Source organism: Gorilla gorilla, chromosome 5 (assembly GCF_029281585.2).
Source record: "Gorilla gorilla gorilla isolate KB3781 chromosome 5, NHGRI_mGorGor1-v2.1_pri, whole genome shotgun sequence".
Classification (NCBI taxonomy): Eukaryota; Metazoa; Chordata; class Mammalia; order Primates; family Hominidae; genus Gorilla; species Gorilla gorilla.
The window spans coordinates 158,351,833-158,366,925 of NC_073229.2; the positions used below are offsets into that span (position 1 = coordinate 158,351,833).

The 15,093-nt window shown below is 45.6% G+C and overlaps 1 protein-coding gene across 3 annotated transcripts in view; it reads right to left on the bottom strand.

Annotated features, from left to right (window-relative positions):
• SGK1 (serum/glucocorticoid regulated kinase 1) overlaps positions 1-15,093 on the bottom strand; it is a 150,116-nt gene that overhangs the window by 1,369 nt on the left and 133,654 nt on the right. The window contains exons 1-11 of one of the 3 annotated variants that reach the window (XM_004044711.5): positions 4,901-5,341; positions 3,880-3,955; positions 3,374-3,449; positions 2,832-2,936; positions 2,644-2,727; positions 2,393-2,524; positions 2,032-2,144; positions 1,576-1,699; positions 1,020-1,115; positions 406-561; positions 209-298 (exon numbers count right to left, since the gene is read on the bottom strand). In XM_004044711.5, coding sequence (XP_004044759.1) covers positions 209-298; positions 406-561; positions 1,020-1,115; positions 1,576-1,699; positions 2,032-2,144; positions 2,393-2,524; positions 2,644-2,727; positions 2,832-2,936; positions 3,374-3,449; positions 3,880-3,955; positions 4,901-5,018 — 1,170 coding nt within the window. In that variant the 5' untranslated portion in view covers positions 5,019-5,341. Of the gene's footprint in view, positions 1-208; positions 299-405; positions 562-1,019; positions 1,116-1,575; positions 1,700-2,031; positions 2,145-2,392; positions 2,525-2,643; positions 2,728-2,831; positions 2,937-3,373; positions 3,450-3,879; positions 3,956-4,100; positions 4,522-4,900; positions 5,342-15,093 lie in introns of those variants that run through there. The other 2 variants (XM_004044710.5, XM_004044712.3) reach the window with 2 other exon arrangements.

Consider the following 15,093-nt stretch of genomic DNA (forward strand, 5'->3'; position numbering starts at 1 on the left):
CCTTTTGATGCTCCTAATTGATAAATGTGTTTAAAAATTATGGGAGCCTTGTTAGGACACAAAAACGTACTTTTTATGTAGGTAAAATAACAGGTTTATGGAGAAAACATCTGCCAATGTATTCCTTCCAACCCTCCCCCAGACAATTCTGAATTAAAATAAATGCCCTTTGGGCTTCTCTATACTTAGAAGAGAGACAGATACTCACCACATTTGGGTTAAAAGGGGGAGTAATCTTCTTATTAATGAGATCATCCCAGTTAATTAGGGAGAAGAAGACATGACTCTTAATCTCCATCTGTTGATCAGAAACCCAAGATTAATTTAGACAGGTGCATTCAATAAGGGCAGGGAGGTCTAGTGCACGTCCCAGCTGGCCCAGGAGAACAGGAAAACATCACTCACAAAGTCATCCTTGGCCCCGAGCCGCTTTGTCCTGTCCTTCTGCAGGAGGCCCTCCAGGAGGTGTCTTGCGGAATTTGTAATATTTGGTTTCAACTGGAGGGGCTTGTTCAGAATGTTGTCATACATTTCAGCTGTGTTTCGGCTATAAAAAGGAGGCTGAAAGAAGGGGAAAATTACTTTAGACTTAATTGGAAGTTTCATATGGCATATATTACCAGTAGAGAAAAAGATATAAACTGCAATAAATATTAGGCTCGATTTGAGAAACTCTCCCCACCTCAATGCTTTCTTTTCCCTTGCTATTTAAGTGTCTACTTTGCAACCCGTGTGTGTGTTTGTGTGTGTGTGTGTGGAGGGTGAGGGGGTAGATGTTAATAAGTGGTAGTTTTTCACCACCACACAGGTTAAATGTGGTCCTATCTAGTAAAATGTGAAATGCACAAAAGAACCAGGTAAGTGATTATTCTTATGAAATATAAAATAACCAATATGCCTCTTAGCTGCTTTTGATAAGCGTACTGGTAAGGGCAAGACACAATGGCCAAGCATGGGCTGTGTGAAGACAATATTGTAGGGAGCAGGCAGTGTTCCATGGTTCCCAATGTGCCACTCACCAGGCCATACAGCATCTCATACAAGACGGCTCCCAGGCACCACCAGTCCACAGTCCTGTCATAAGGCTGCTTATGAAGCACCTCAGGTGCGAGATACTGAAAAACAGACCAGGGAAACAGAGTTTAGAACCTGCGAAAGCAAGCAATCCCACGACCACACATTTAGTTTGAAAAAGCTGAGAGACCCAGAGCCAGCTTGGAAGATATATATCTTTAGATTCCTTCCTGATAAAACTGCTGGACTTTTTGAGGGTGACTGGCTACCTATGTGTACTGACATTTAGGAAACTGCTGGGCACTTGATATCTCTTACTTAGGGATTTAGAAAGTTTTTATGATGCAGATCTTACTTACAAACAGCTACTTTTCAGTAAAGGAACAGAAGGACTTGGGATTTCTCATGCTACATCAAACGGCAAATGTATTTTATTTGCACTGAATTGTATTAAGAAGTCTCTGAGAGGAGTTTACTCTTTTTGGTAGTTAAGTGCATGATTGTACATCTCTCTCTTGGAAGGCGGGGGTAAACCAGGCACCAAACCAAGACAGCGCCTACCTCCGGCGTGCCACAGAAGGTGGATGTTGTGCTGTTGTGTTCAATGTTCTCCTTGCAGAGTCCGAAGTCAGTAAGGACAATGTGTCCCTGTGAATCTAGCAAAATATTCTCTGGTTTTAAGTCTCTGTAAAAAAGTGAATAGAAAAGTAGTTGCACAAGTTAATTTCACTTCATAAGATATCCTCTTAAAGATAATTGCTAAAGGTATTAGAGGAATTTTAGGTTCACTGTAGTTGTGTAGTGAAGAAAAAAGGGAGCCCTTGTTCTGGATTAGGCACAATCCTACTTGGCTGGTTCCCCCTTGGCACTTAAGTCAAGCCAGCTCACGTGCTAGGGGATCTGGTTTTAGGCAACCAAGTTGCACATAAACACAAATTATTTTAAGGCCCTATGAAACAGCCAGTGCTACGTCTCCTTTATACTAAAACTGGTAGCCTGAAAAGCTCTCAGGCTTACCTATAAACGATGTTCAGTGAATGCAGGTAGCCCAAGGCACTGGCTATTTCAGCAGCATAGAAACGAGCCCGTGGTTCCAGGAAGCAGCGTTCCCTCTGGAGATGGTAGAACAACTGCAGGAGACAGAACAAAGTCATTCTGTGTTGCAAATGAATTTAATTAGTTTTGACATATACAGCAAAAGAACAACCGCAGGAAGTGGCCCCAAGTAATCTATTAACTATAAACCTGACAGGTTGAAGGAAATGCTAATTCTGGTAACATTCTCCCCACCAAAAATCTTTGAAAACTTTTTTCTCAAACTAAAACAAAACAGGCTGTGCAGAGACACTAAGAGTTGACTTCTATCCCCCCTGCTCACCTCTCCACCATTAATGTAGTCTAGGACAAAGTACAATTTGTCAGCAGTCTGGAAAGAGAAGTGAAGGCCCACCAGGAAAGGGTGCTTCACATTCTTCAACAGAACATTCCGCTCCGACATAATATGCTTCTCCTAGGAAAATGACGATTCAGGTTTAGTGGCATGTTTCAACTTGGCACCAACATTCCAGGATCAAGATTATTCAAGGAGTGTCTACCTCCAATGCCAGCCCCATCAAGCACATCTCATACCTCTTTCTTTTTCAGGATTGCTTTCTTCTGTAAAACTTTGACTGCATAGAACACTTCTTCTGCCTTGTGTCTTGCTAGAAGAACCTGAAATTTCAATTTAAAAAAATCATTTTTCTATCCTCATCCAGGGAGAATGTAAAAGAGGACACGAAGGAAGTGTACCAAAAGATCTTCAGATTTGAAATTACCTTTCCAAAACTGCCCTTTCCGATCACTTTCAAGAAGTGAAAGTCAGATGGTTTAGCATGAGGATTGGACGACGGGCCAAGGTTGATTTGCTGAGAAGGACTTGGCTAGAAAAAAAAAAAAGAATTTCTTTTAATACCATTGCTTCAAAGGAAGACATCTATAATATAAACGATGTAGAAAATGTTACATCTAAAAATGACTGATGCAAATGACCATACATCTATAAACATTCAAAACTACATTTCATCACATTTCAGATGAGTATGGAAACTGCACACAATCATGTTGTTTCAGACAGATAAAACCTTTTTATGAAATATGCCTTTTAAAATAACCACTTTGGAGGTAAAATATGCCCAGGAAAAAAATAAAATAATACTCTGACTCAATACTTAAATATTTATATCACTTGTTATGCCATAATGAAGCATTCCTGCCTTGATACTAATTTCTAGAAATGCTATTTTAATCCATTAATGTAGGAATACTAACTGACTCCCTTACAGTTCTCCACAGATGCACGGCACATACAAAAACTTACTGGAGGAGAAGGGTTGGCATTCATAAGCTCAGGCTCCTGAGGTTGGGAGATTTTCAAGATGGACTGAACTTCAGGGCTGCAGAGAATAAAGGGCACGATTTAGAATCCAGCTCGCCACTAGGGGACACACCAACATCAAAAGTGAGTTTCTGGCTCTACCGACTTCTACCCGGATAATTCACTGTTTAAACTGAAAATACCCCAATACATTAGTCAGTTAAAGAAAATAATAAACCCCATTAAATACAGAAATAAGGATTGTTGCTCATGGAGAAAGGCCGTGAATTCGGCCGACACGAACCATTTATCTTACATCTCCAGTTCAAGCCAAATCAGCAAATTAACTTTAATGTTTAAAATGTGTCAAATATATTAGAATTTAAGGAGAAATGAGATCCCCACCCCAGAAGAAGTCTTCGCCTTCCCGATAAACGCCGTGATGAGAATGTTTACCGCTGGCAAATTCAAACTATACTAGTTATTTCCTCAAATCCGGTCAAACTTACTGTTTGCATGCATAGGAGTTATTGGCAATCTTCTGAATAAAGTCGTTCAGACCCATCCTCCTCTGCTTCATGAAAGCTGTGGATAAAGGAGGAGAAATAAAGAAACGTTTAGACGGCTTCATAACGTCCGGCGCCACACACACTAATCTGATCCGGGACTTTCAAAAAATTTCCACTTTGCGTCTCCTGGAGCAGAAGTCCCGCAAGATTCCTGCACTCACCGATGAGAATTGCCACCATGCCCCTCATCCTGGAGTAAGTGAGGGTGCCCTTAGCAGCCTCAGTTTTCACCGTCATCACCACCGCGGGGACACAGAAAAACGCTAACGCTCAAAGACCGGCTCGGCGTATGCTGCGCCAGGCCGCGCGCTCGGCCTTATAAACAAGGCACCGCCGCGGGGGCGGGGCCTGCGCGACACTGAGAAGCGGCCCCGCCCTTCGCCCCGCCCCGACCGCCTCGCGGTTTGCTGGCGGCTACGCTGCCTGCGGCGGGCGGTTCTGTCCCCATTGAGAGGGCGAGCCCCAGGCGGGGGCGCGAGGACCGCCCGGGGACGGCCTGGCGCAGGGCCGTTATCAGTCTCCATCGGCTCCTGGGGCAGGAGAGAGAGAACGCGCCGGCGGAGGGCGCGGGGAGGGCCGGAGAACCCGGGGTAGTTTTCCACCTCTCTCATTTATTCCGCCGCCGGAGAAAGCCGGGTTCGCAGCGCCGAAGCGCTTCCTGGCGGGTGCGCGGCGGCCACGGTGGCTTCGCTCACTGTCCCTGCAGCTACCCTCTCCCTGGCCAGGCGCCGTCCTGCGGCCGGACCCCCACCCTCCTCCCCAGCCCGAGCCGGCGGTGCGCGCCACCCTCCGGGGTTTATCCCTGGGGCGCAGGCCTGCGCGCGCGACCTCGCCTGCCAGGTCCTCCCGTTCCCGCCGCCGGGACCCCGGCCCCGAGAACTCCGACGAAAGCCGGCCCCTGCCTCCGAGCCGCTCTGGGGAAGTGAGCCAAGCCCCCAGCGGGGCCGGCGGTGGCGCTTACCCAGTCCGCTCAGCAGGAAGGACTCGCTCCTTTTCTGCGCCTCGGCCCTCTTTTTGTGGCGGGGCCGCAGCAGGGACTCGAGCCGGGCTCTGGCCAGCGCGCCCTGCATCTCCCCCATGGGCAGCGGGCGGCGGGGCGCGCGGCAGACGAGAGCGACCGGCGAGCACTGACGTTTCCTTGAAGGAGCCGCCGTGACTCAGGCCGGGCAAGATTTCCTGCCCCGAGTCCCAAAACAAACAAATGGCCCTTGTGCACGGTCGGGTCGCTTCCGAAAACGCCTTTTTTGTGCTTTTGGCCAAAACCAAGCAAGGCTGAAAAATCCCAGAACTTGGAAGAGGAGGAAGGAAGGAAAGAAAGAGGGAAAAGGGGGAGGGAGAGGTCAGGAATGTGGAGGGGAGGGGGCGGAAATAAAAGTCGTCTCTGCACTAAAGGAAGAAGTACAATCTGCATTTCACTTTTTTTTTTTTCTGAAGTAATCTCTGAGAACATTTTGTCCGTTCCGCATGTAATTTTTTTCCTTGCATTTTTAATCTCTGCCATGCCAAGAACACGTGAGGAGGTAACAAGCGAAGGGAGGGGTAGCTTTGCCTGGGGGCCGACCTGGCGTGACCCGGGCATCCTCGATTCCTCTGTGGGGCCTGCTCCTCTCCCGCTGTCCCACCTGAAAACCCTGCAGGTCATGATACATGGTCTTAAAATCGTCCCTACCCTCCCTGGGTTTAACTCAAGGCTGCCCCAGGGCTTCTTAGTTTTGCCACCTCGCTCTTTCTTTATGTGAGTCCCACATGAACTGTGACTTTATACGGAAAGATTAGCCGGGTGACTCCGCTGCAGAAGGCAGGGAAGAGAGGGAAGCTGGAGGCGGCGGCCCGGGCTCTGCAGAGCAGCGATGCCGGTGCCTTCCAGTAACCCCGCGGCTGGGGGATGTCTGGGAGCCGCAGCCTGACCGCCGGCGCGGGAACGTGAGCCAGTGCTGGCCGGGAAGCCGCGAGCACAGCGACTGGGCCCGGAGCGGGCAGTTACAAGTTACCACTATTCGCAGGGCCAGGTACCTGGCGCTCGCTGTTGCTGTCTGCGGTGGCTGCCCTGCCATGACCTCTTGCTACCAAAGGCTGTGCCATTTTAAAGTTGCCTACTGGATCTGGCACAGTCCCGAAATACCAGCTGTCAAACCAGGAATAGCATGTGAAACGCCTTTTCCTTGGTCTTGGGCAGGGGTTTGTTTTGCAGGCAAAACCACCCCCACTTGCCCTAAAGTGAGCTCTAGTCTCAACTACTTGGTTTGCTTTGTTGCAAAAGTCCCAAACCGAGAGAAGGGAAACACACATTCTTTCTCCTGGAGTCTGGCTGGGAAAGTTTGCTCAGTGCCCACACTTATAAAAAGCATTTACTGGGGCCGGGCGCAGTGGCTCACGCCTGTAATCCCAGCACTTTGGGAGGCCGAGGCGGGCAGATCACGAGGTCAGGAGATCGAGACCATCCTGGCTAACATGGTGAAACCCCGTCTCTACTGAAAATAGAAAAATTAGCCAGGCGTGGTGGCGCGCGCCTGTAATCCCACCTACTCGGGAGGCTGAGGCAGGAGAATCGCTTGAACCCGGGAGGCGGAGGTTGCAGTGAGCCGACATCACGCCACTGCACTCCAGCCTGGCAACAGAGCGAGACTCCGTCTCAAAACAAACAAACAAACAAACAAAACAAAAAAACAAAAAATAACACTTACTAGTACCTGAAATTGACATGCCAACCTAAAGCAATGTTTAGGCAATTTCAAATCACAGTAACTGGCCCATGTCTGCTTCCTCTTGCAGGGAATCTTCATAGAATGTGACTTTGTTATTGCCAATGCCACCCATATGTCATGTCGCACCATTCAACTAGTCTAGCCCAGCCTAGCTCTGCTCCCACCTGGTTCCTTTCCCTCTTGAGAGAGCAAATTTTGCTCAGGCTGCCCAGAAACATCAACCTGCACACAGAATTTTGCATGTTTATTTTCAAACATTAAATTAAGAAACCTACAACCAGAGACCCTCTCCTACACCCCACCTTATGTGCCTTCCCCATGCCAAGTAACCCCAAATCCTCTGAGGCATCTGCAAAATATAGTACGGTAAGTACGAACCTTTCAAAGGGGGTTTTATAGCTTCTTCTTTCATTCTTCGGGTTGCCCAAGGATATGCAGGTTGGGGATTACTTCTGGAGGCTGGAGGTAGAGCCCAGTTATGGCTGGAATAAGCCTCCCTGCTACATGCCTCTGATAAGCTGGAACTCTGAGATGACATGAGAGCACGAGCCAGAGACGGCTATCCCTGTTCTGTTATGAACCCCACTTTATATCAAGGCAATTTAAGTACAGGAAGGGAGCAAGCTGCAAAGTTCAACACTGGGCCATTTATTCTCCCCATTGCGACATCACTCAGAAAATTACAGTCATCAGTGTCCTAGCTTTATTACACCCCCAGCACGCACACAAGAAATGTAACTTAACTGATTATCCTCACAAATCAGTCCGGAAAAAATTCAAAACACATGCACAGGATTTATTTTCTCAGAGGCTCTGTGGCATGCATTCCGGGAGGAACGTGGCATTCAGGTCGGAGGGCTCTACGCGGAATAGAGAATAGATGCAACCGTATGATTTGTGGTTGGAAAAGAAAGGGAACGTCTGATGTGCTCCTTCCTCCCCTACCCTAATGTTCAGCACTTGGAGACGGATGGTCGGCTAAACTTATCATTTAACCGAGAGAATCAAGTTGTTGAGACTGGCTTTTCTTCCAACCGGATACGTGATGGGTGGAGCAGGCGCCCCCTGTTCTGTCCCAGCAACCTACTAAGGCTTCCGAACAGGAAGGTGACACACGGCGGAGGGGTGCTTGCGGGGAGGGGGAGACGGGGGAGCTGTGTGTGACGCGCGCCTGTTAACACTGCACAGGCATTAGGTTGCCCTGTAGCTGCTATTCAAACGCTTGATCTGTTCTTCCTTCCTGTCGCCAGGCTCTTTCTTTGGTCCAGATAGTCCTCCTACTGGGAGGAATCCGGCCCCTTTCCTCATACTCCCTGGTGGCGAAGTGGTCAGAGTAGCCTCCCGAACTGTTTGTAAATGCAACCTAGAGGGCGATCGAGTTCTCTGGGAGAACTTGCTCCATATACGCGGCTTCCCCCACTTGTCTCCTGAGGTTCTATTGGTCCAGGGAATTTCTCTACAACACCTTGTGCAGTCATAGAAAATATAGACGGCTTGATAGGAGATAGGCTAATTACCTCCCCACTCCTCCAAGCGAATTGTCTCACATTTATGTCTCGGTGCTGGGAAAACTGCAGTCAAAACCCTCAAGTAGGAATGACTGACCAGGATGAAAAGTTTGCACTGAAACTAAACGTTTCCCAGTGCATGTGCATTTTAATGCTTCAGAAAAAATTTTTTCACTCTTCTATTTTATTTCTCTATTTTCACTCTTCTATTTTTTTTGTTTCTTTATTTGTCACTCTATAGTCTGATGGACTATAAATGCTAAAACCTGAGAGCTTCACAAAGATATGACTTTTTCCATTTAATTTTTAAAAGACATAAATTATTGATATTTCTCAACATATTAGAGAAAATATTTTGAAAAATATTTTTTATAAGGACTTAACCATATTCACTCTTAAGACACTTCTTAAATGTATCAGCTGTAATGGTCATGATTCCCCGGGTATGTTATCTTCCATTGATAACAAGGCAATATAATTGTTTCATATTGTTCAAAGTACCATCAATTTTAGAACAATCCTATGCAGAGTTTAAGTTCCCATACTTTTTGATTCATTGTTTGATGCTCATAGAAACCTTTCCCTGGAACACCCTCAAAAAAGCTCATAGAAATACCAGAAAACATAATTATTATAATTATAGAAAACATAATTATTACTCTAGAGAGAAACTGAATGGATCAGTTTTTGTTGAAGGTTGTCAGCAAAGGCATGTCTTTTTTTTTTTTTTTTTACAGAAAATGATGATGACAAATGAGTTTATTCATTATAGCTATTATAGACAAGTCACTGGCAATGGTGGTTATTTAAATGTCTATTTATAGACACAGGTTGTGTAGTAATTATTACCTTCCATATTCATAATTGTCAAATTTGACATGCATAAAGATAAGAATGTGATACAGTAGATAACTAAGAGAACACTATCTCTAATCATAGTGTTAAAAGTTATTAAAACCCACAAAACTAATTATTTCATTTATTGCAGGGTTTATATTTTTTCCAAGACAGAGGTGATAATATTCTACACCCATTCCTTCTAAAAAGTGAGCCCATAGGAAAATTGACGGGAGGGTAGGAACAAGATTTGGTAGTAAATTTTTTATGTCATTCAGGGGATAAATTAAAGAGAAGCCAGTGGGAATACTTGACATGGAAGGAATGAGAAGCTTTTTTTGTTTGTTTGTTTTTGTTTTTGACATAGAGTTTCACTCTGTTGTCCAGGCTAGAGTACAGTGGTACAGTCACAGCTCACTGCAGCCTCAATTTCCTGGGTTCAAGTGATCCTCCCACCTCGGACTCCTGAGTAGCTGGGACCACAGGCACATGCCACCATGCCTGGTTAATGTTTTTATCTTTTGTAGACACATGGTCTCACTGTGTTGCCCAGGCTGGTCTCAAACTCCTGGGCTCAAATGATCCTCCTGCCTCAGCTTCCCAAAGTGCTGGGATTATAAGTATAAGCCACTGCGCCTCACCTGAGGAATGAGAATCTACATAGCAAGAAACAAACAGATCTTTCTCAGGCTGAAAACTTACCCATCTCCATCTTGGCAATGTTGTCAATGTCTGATTTAGTATAATCCAATCAATGATTAAAAAAAAAAAACATCAGCTAGAATGCAATATGATAGGTAAGGAATTGTATGTATGTGACAACTTTATTTTTGGTTCTCAGGATTGACCTGGAAAATGGTGTCCACAGAACTTTACATAAGATTATGAAAAATGATACATTGGTCTGGACAGAAGAGTAAATTGGAAAAATTTGTAAGTCAATATTTAATACTATTGGTAAACTCAAGAGGACTGTGATGGCCAGGTGCAGGGGCTCACACCTCTAATCCCAGCACTTTGGGAGGTTGAAGCAGGAGGATCACTTGAGCTCAGGAGTTTGAGACCAGCCTGGGCAACATGGTGAGACCCTGTCTCTACAAAAAATACAAAAATTATCCATACATGGTGGCATGCCTGTAGTCCCAGCTACATGGGAGGCTAAGGTGGGAGAATCGCTTGAGCCCAGGGTGTTGGAAGTTTCAGTGAGCCAAGATCTTGCCACTGCACTCTCGCCGGGGCAACAAAGTGAGATCCTATCTCAAAAAAAAAAAAAAGGACTCTGGCCTTACTGAAAGCCATATATTTTTGGCATGCCTTTACTGTTATGCATTTGCATTTTAAAAGGCCACTTGTCAACTCAAAAAATTTAATTTGCAATGATAAAATGTCAAGCATTCAAACAAGAAACAGGTCTGAGAGCTTTGGGGTGAGAGGCCTCCCGCAATATCTGGCCTGGTCGGCCTCCTCTCCATTCTCTCCAAGGGAAACCTACGTGGGCATCTACTTCCCCCACAAGTCCAGCAGACAGAATCCTTCCTAAGACACACATGTTAAAGGTGTAACTGACACGAAGGCAATATAAAGGGCTCTCTTTCACCCCCACTTTATTTACAAAGGGCCAATAGTAAATAAGGAGTCTGGATTTCTGGTGGACATCTTTTGTCAAACTAAAGTGAAACCTGAAAGCTTTGATTTGCTCAGTATAAATCTCTCTCCAAGTCTCTCCCGTTTGTTTTCTTTCTTTCTTTTTCTTTTTTTGAGACGGAGGAGTCTTACTCTCTCGCCCAGGCTGGAGTGCAGTGGCGTGATCTCAGCTCACTGCACCCTCTGCTTCCCTGGTTCAAGCAATTCTCCCGCCTCAGCCTCCTGAGTAGCTGGGATTACAGGCACGTGCCACTACTCCCAGTTAATTTTAGTACTTTTAGTAGAGATGGGGATTCACCATGTTGATCAGACTGGTCTCGGATTCCTGACCTCAAGTGATCCACATGCCTCAGCCTCCCAAAGTGCTGGGATTACAGGCATAAGCCACCATGCCCGGCCTAAGTCTCTCCCATTTCTGAGCCTATAATCAATCTAGAAGGAGGCAACAGAAGCTCGGGCCACCCCTAAGGACTTAAGGACTGTTTCCTGTAAACTCTGTGTGCCAGTTGTAACAACAAAAGATACATGTAATAGTAACCAGCAATGGAAAAACCAGTTATGGAGATGTCAGTCTAGTTGGCGACAACTGAGGCTTGCTACCTGTGAGTTTTTTTTGTTTTGTTTTGTTTTGATATGGAGTCTCACTTCATCACCCAGGCTGAAGTGCAATGGCGCAATCTTGGCTTACTGCAACCTCTGCCTCCCAGGTTCAAGTGATTCTCATGCCTCAGCCTCTCAAGTAGCTGGGATTACAGGCACCTGCCACCACGCCCGACTAATTTTTGTATTTTTAGTAGAGACAGGGTTTTACCATGTTGGTCAGGCTGATCTCGAACTCCTGAGCTCGAGTGATCTGTCCTCCTCAGCCTCCCAAAGTGCTGGGATTACAAGTGTGAGCCACCATGCCTAGCCATACCTGTGAGATTTTAGACAAGGTATTCTCTAACCCTTAATCTTGTCAGCTGTATAGCGGGGAGAGTTATACCTGCCTCATATAAGTTGTGAAAAATAATGGAAATAGGCCAGGTGTGATGGTTTATGCCTGTAATCCTAGCACTTTGGGAGGCCAAGGTGGGTGGGTCACTTGAGGTCAGGAGTTCGAAACCAGCAGGCCAACATGGTGAAACCCCGTCTCTACTAAAAATACAAAAATTAGCCAGAAATCACTTGAACCTGGAAGGCAGAGGTTGCAGTGAGCCGGGATCATGCCACTGCACTCCAGCCCGGGCAACAGAGCGAGACTCCGTCTAAAAAAAAAAAAAGGAAATAAAGAATTTAGTAAGCGCCTCTCTCATGTTGGAGTTTTAAGTAGAAAATATGATCTGTGTATATTTGCCAGCCCCACCCTATGCACATCACAAGTACAAACAACACTGTCGCACAGTGCAAAGGGTTCCAACAAATCAAAACAATACATCAAGTAATTATGGGCTGTGAGTAAGGCACTTGCACAGCATGGGCCACTTAATCTGCTGGGCCAAGGCGTATGTGACAGGAATTCCGTGAAAGGCCTGAATGATAATCCAACCTCCCCCTCCTCCGTTCAGTCTCCCTCACAGACAGTGCTCCTGAATGTGCTGTATCAAGAAACGAAATGCCATGATTACTGAATAAAGACTTGTTTACCAAGTGTTTGCAGCAAAGACTGAAGTTTAGTGTGAAAAAGTGGAGAGCAAACCAAAACTAACTCAAGAAAGTTTTTACTTGCTCGAGGAAACAACAGAAGGCAAATATAGACCTATTGAGAGGGTGGAGTCATTGAAAGAAGATCAGAGGCCAGTCATACTTATCGTGCTTTTTCTAGGTCAATAAGCTTATCCTGCAGGAATGAGAAGAGGAACAAGATCCAGCTGAACCTGGCCTCTGTTAGTTTTAATCATTCAGATCTCTGTGGTGCACCTCTTTCATTTATTGATTTATTGCATTGATATAAGTTGATGAACATATTTTGGGGTAACATGGTATTTTGAAACATGTATACGATGTGTAATGATGAAATTAGGATAATTGGGATATCCGTCATCTCAAACATTTATTTTTTCTTTGTGTTGAGAACACGCTAATTCTTCCCTTTTAACTGTTTGGCAATATACAATAACTTATTGTTAACTCTGATTTCCCTACTGCCATATCGAATGCTAGAACTTATTCCATCTATCTAGCTGTACTTTGTACCCATTAATGTGAATGGGTTCTTGACAGGCACTGTCTTAAGCCCTGAATCTAACAAGGATGTCATGATGGGCGGCGTTGCTGTACTCAGGGAGGGTGTGGTCTATATTTTGTAAAATGGAACTGCACGTTCCCAAAAGCAAAGGTGAGCTTATAGACATTTCTGATTTTCCTCAGGCCCCGCTATGCCTTAATGTCATTAAAGTACAGCCTTGGGCACGTTTGATCATTTAGATTATCTAGTTTTTCAAGTGAGGAATGTGCTGGAAAGTCTTCTGCAGCTCTGATTTTGTACAGTTCTATGATGTCTGGGAAAAAAAAATAAACCCAGAAGGAACTTCTGGAGTCCCAGAACTACTCTACTGGCATGGTTTCCTATAATAATGTCCCACACCCAGCTGATCCTTTAGAAGAACCTGTCCCCACCCCACCCCCACCCCCACCCCCACCCCCCACCCCCGGCATTGGATCCTTTGGTCAGGAATTTGTGTGCTTAGTTATTTAAATCTCAGGTGTTTTTCTGGACCTTGAGTTCCCTGAAGGCCAGGCAGCACAATTTGTGTCTCTCACCTGCCTAACATTCTCTAATCAGGTCGCTGCCTGCCCCTCTGACCTCTCCTCCTACCTTCCCCTCCCTCCAGGTTTGTACCACTTTGGTGCTCTCTGTTCCCTTTGCAGGCCAAGCTAGTGTCTGCCCCAGGGACTTTGTCTTTGCTGTGCCCTTCACCTGGAATGCTTTCCTCCTCAGGCTCACATGGCTGGCTCCTTCTTGTCATTCGGATCTCCCAGTAAATATCACTTACAGGCCGGGGAGCAGTAGCTCACGCCTGTAATATCAGAACTTTGGGAGGCTGAGGCGGGCAGATCACGAGGTCAGGAGATCAAGACCATCCTGGCCAACATGGTGAAACCCCGTCCCTACTAAAAAAAAAAAAAAAATACAAAAATTAGCCGGGCGTGGTGGTGCGTGCCTGTAGTCCCAGCTACTTGGGAGGCTGAGGCAGGAGAATTGCTTGAACACAGGAGGCAGAGGCTGCAGTGAGCCGAGATCACATCACTGCACTCCAGCCTGGGTGACAGAGTGAGACTCCATCTCAAAAAAAATAAAATCACAGTGACACAGTGGACCAAAAGTAGCCAGCAGCTGACCTTTCTTTGTCATTTACTCTATTTCAATTATCTGCATATTAGTTGTATTATGTGACTTTTTCTGGGTTTATTGTTGATTTACCCAACTAGAAAGTAGTCTCTATGAGATAGGGATATCATGTTTGTTTGTTTAAGACAGGGTCTTGTTCTGTCCCTCAGTCTGGAGTGCAGGGCTGTAATCACGGCTCACCACAACCTCTGCCTCCCGGGCTCAAGCAATCTTCCCACCTCAGCCTCTCTAGTAGTTGGGACCACAGGTGTGTGCCACCATGCCTGGCTTATATTTTGTGTTATTTGTAGAGATGAGGTCTTGCTGTGTTAGCCAGGCTGGTCTCGAACTCCTGGGCTCCAGTGATCCGCACACCTAAGCCTCCCAAAGTGCTGGAATTATAGGCATAAGCCATCGACCCTGGCCGGAATAATTATCTATATTATTTGCCACATCATCCCTGGTGCCCAGGAGAGGGCCTAGCCCACAGGAAGGGCTTGAGAAATAAAATGCTTTCATAATGGTTTGCTTTAAACCCCCTCTATGGACGATATCATATGAATTTGGCTTATAGAAAAGTATGCCATTGTAACCTGTTTTACTCTTGTCATCCAACCAACTTTCCTCAAGAACTTTAGAACTTTTCTTCCTGCCAGGGGATGACACAGTCACCTCATAGACTGTTTTCTTCCTGTCTTGCAGCCATGAAGTTCTCCATAATTTTTGTATTGCCAGAAAGCCTGAATGAACATTTAGCACAACCCCCTTCTACTTTATATCCCTTTATATCCTCTCAAAATAGCCTTCTCTACACAACGATAAGGACTTGATAAAAGGGCCCCTATTGTGCAGTCCCAGCCTGGACAAAGTAGTTTTAAAGCCATAGCAGAATGGCCATCAGGTTGTCAGAAATGACAAAAGCCACAGCACATATGCAAGTGGTACAAATGCTTAGTGCCAAGTTAAGATATGAAACTACACTTTCATATCTCTATGAGTGTGTGTGTGTGTGTGTGTGTGTGTATTAGTTTTCTGGAGAGACAAAACCCATAGGATATATCTAGAGGGAGACAGAGAAAGAGATGGAGAAAGAGAAAGAGAAGAGAGGAGATTTATTAGGGGAATTGGCTCATACAATTATGAAAGCTGA